We start from the raw sequence: 3,104 nt of genomic DNA, 5'->3' as shown, positions 1-3,104 counted from the left end.
AATCTTTGCATAAGCTTGTAGTGATGAGTCTGTCCTTGAACTGTAACAAAACCGAAAAACTTATACTTAATGAAGTGAACTCTATTATGCACAATGTCCTCTACATCACAAACTTTACATAAAGATCACATGCCCCACAGATTCACAAAAATAATTTACATACTTTGCACATGTTCCGAACATCATGCTGTTCCATTTCATTCAATTTTTCCACAGACTCATCGATTGTCAAGTTAATTCTCTCCAGTTTTTTCACTCCGACACTTGCAATTATTAAAGTTTGTTTTACAAAAGATGGCGTTTACTCTCGAGCGCAGTATTGTTTGAAAAAAGATTACGTGATTGACGAACATGACATTGGAGCTTCTCAGAAATCACTGGAAATTAAAGCTGCTAACTGTACGTTATTGGCACATTTTTCTTTTCCCCGTCAATGTCAATTATTAATGGTGGCCTGAGTTTGTTTCAGAGTCTTCAAACTAGTTTTACAATATCAAAGTAGACGAGGTAAAGTAGCCAAAAGCCAATATAAATAGAATCCTTGTGGTTCCCTTTGACAAATCAAAACCACCAGTACTACTAAAACTTGTTGATCTCTCGTACCCGGCCACCACCCTCACAAAGATCCATCGACAAGGTCAAATAATGAGAGGCCCTTATGCTGTATTCCTGCTTCTATTTGGGCTCCTCCTATCAATCGCAACAACAATTTGCTTCTCATTGAATTTGCATAATTCTGAGGTCAGATGCATAGAGGAAGAAAGACAAGCACTCCTCCAATTCAAACAAGGCCTTCAAGATGATTACGGCATGCTCTTTTCTTGGGTCAATCATGAAGAAGATTGTTGCAAATGGGAAGGAATTGAATGCAGCAACCGAACAGGTGATCATGTCGTCAAGCTTGTTCTGAGGAATAAACTTTTATCAGGTGAGATAAGCTCTTCATTACTTGGATTGCAACATTTGACTTACCTCGACTTAAGTCACAATGATTTCTCCATCCTCCCAAAGTTCATTGGTTCTCTCACTAAATTGCAATATCTCAATCTTTCCTTCAGTCGTATTTCTGGAACCATACCACCGCAGCTTGGAAATCTCTCAAGCTTGATTTCTCTTGATCTCAGCTGGAACTTTTTTTCTGGAACCATACCACCGCAGTTTGGAAATCTCTCAAGCTTGAATTCTCTTGATCTCAGCTGGAACCTTTTTTCTGGAACCATACCACCGCAGCTTGGAAATCTCTCAAGCTTGAATTCTCTTGATCTCAGCTGTAACCTTTTTTCTGGAACCATACCACCGCAGCTTGGAAATCTCTCAAGCTTGATTTCTCTTGATCTCAGCCATAACTCTTTTTCTGGAACCATAACTCCGCAACTTGGAAATCTCTCAAGCTTGATTTATCTTGACCTCTCTTTTAACCTTTTAGAAGATTCTATTCCAGAAATGTTTGGGAACATGGAAGCTCTTGTTCATCTTGACCTCAGTTATAACATGTTAGAAGGTTCTATTCTAGAAGCGTTTGGGAATATGGTAGGTCTTGTTCAACTTGACCTCTCTTCCAACAAACTTCAAGGGGCGATACCGGATCTCTCAAAATTATCCTTGTTGAGAGAGTTGTTTCTGTCCAACAATCAGTTAAATGAGAGTTTAGACAATGTTCTAGGAAAACATTCCAAGCTTCAGACGCTGGATGTGTCTTTGAATTCTTTCAAAGGTGTCATTACTGAAACACATTTGTCGAATTTTTCTAGCCTACGAATATTGGACTTGTCTTTTAATTCTGATCTATCTTTGAAGTTTAGTCCAGACTGGGTTCTACCATTTTATCTGGATGTCATACGATTGGGCTCTTGCAAATTGGGGCCAGCTTTTCCTCAGTGGCTTCAAACACAAAAAAACATTTCATGGCTTGATATATCTAATGCAAGAATCTCAGATACCATTCCCACCTGGTTTTGGGACCTTCCTTCCAATATGAAGTTATTAAATATCTCCCACAACCAGATCACCGGTACCATACCTCTTCAATGGGTTTTGACAAGATTTATTGATTATTACGTAATAGATGTGAGTTATAACCGCTTCAGTGGTCCACTGCCACATCTTAATTTCGATGCATCGTTTTTGAATCTCTCCAATAATTTATTCCAAGGAACTATTACATTCATATGTAAGACAAATAGATCATTCTTGAACTACCTTAATCTTTCGAATAACTTGTTATTTGGAGAGCTCCCCGAGTGTTGGGAAAATATGACGGCACTGATATCTCTTAATTTAGCAAACAATAATCTATCTGGAAGAATTCCTAAATCTTTTGGAAGATTTTGTCCGAAATATAATTCATTCAAGTTTTTGCATTTCCAGAACAACAGTTTCATTGGAGAATTGCCTGTGGCATTGATGAATTGCTCTTCACTGAGAGTAATAGATTTTGGAGAAAACAAACTCTTTGGGAGGATACCAACATGGATAGGCAAAAGCCTAGAAGATTTGGTGGTTCTTCGCGTCCCATCAAACATGTTTGTTGGTAGCATACCATTAGAGTTATGTCAACTAACATCTCTTCAAATCTTGGACCTCTCTAACAACAATATTTCAGGGACTGTACCTCGGTGCCTTAAAAACTTCACTGCCATGGCTCAAAAAGATTTCAAAAATTATGATCTTCAAGTTTATCCTCGGTACTTGAGTGACTATATTTCTCCATACATATATAGAACTTCTCATTATCCCTACTTTGAGAATGCATTTGTGAATATAAAAGGATTGCATCTTGATTACGATAAAATTCTTGGACTAGTGAAAGTCATTGATCTTTCAAGTAATAAATTGAAAGGCGAAATTCCAAGAGAAATAACGAGTCTCGTGAGATTGATTGGGTTGAATCTATCTAGAAACTTGCTGACTGGCATCGTTCCTTGGAGCATTGGTGACCTGAAGGAATTAGATTCTCTGGACTTGTCAAGCAATCACCTTTCAAGCGTAATTCCCCCAAGCCTTGCTACTTTGGGCTTTTTAGGTTATTTGAATTTGTCAGACAACAACTTGTCAGGTAAAATTCCAATAGGTACCAAGCTCCAAAGCTTCGATGCTTCTTCATA

At 38.0% G+C, this 3,104-nt stretch overlaps 1 protein-coding gene across 1 annotated transcript; it reads left to right on the top strand.

The window, feature by feature from the left end:
- The first annotated feature begins 645 nt into the window (after positions 1-645).
- Positions 646-2,780, top strand: LOC133856839 (receptor-like protein EIX1). The gene is made up of 2 exons (XM_062291878.1): positions 646-2,684; positions 2,768-2,780. The coding sequence occupies exons 1-2, from the start codon at positions 646-648 to the stop codon at positions 2,778-2,780; spliced, it is 2,052 nt and encodes a 683-aa protein (XP_062147862.1).
- The last annotated feature ends 324 nt before the right edge of the window (positions 2,781-3,104 follow it).

The sequence above is a fragment of the Alnus glutinosa genome, chromosome 14 (assembly GCF_958979055.1).
Source record: "Alnus glutinosa chromosome 14, dhAlnGlut1.1, whole genome shotgun sequence".
Classification (NCBI taxonomy): Eukaryota; Viridiplantae; Streptophyta; class Magnoliopsida; order Fagales; family Betulaceae; genus Alnus; species Alnus glutinosa.
The sequence above is the reverse complement of the archived record's forward strand: the minus strand, read 5'-3'. Positions and strand labels throughout refer to the sequence as shown.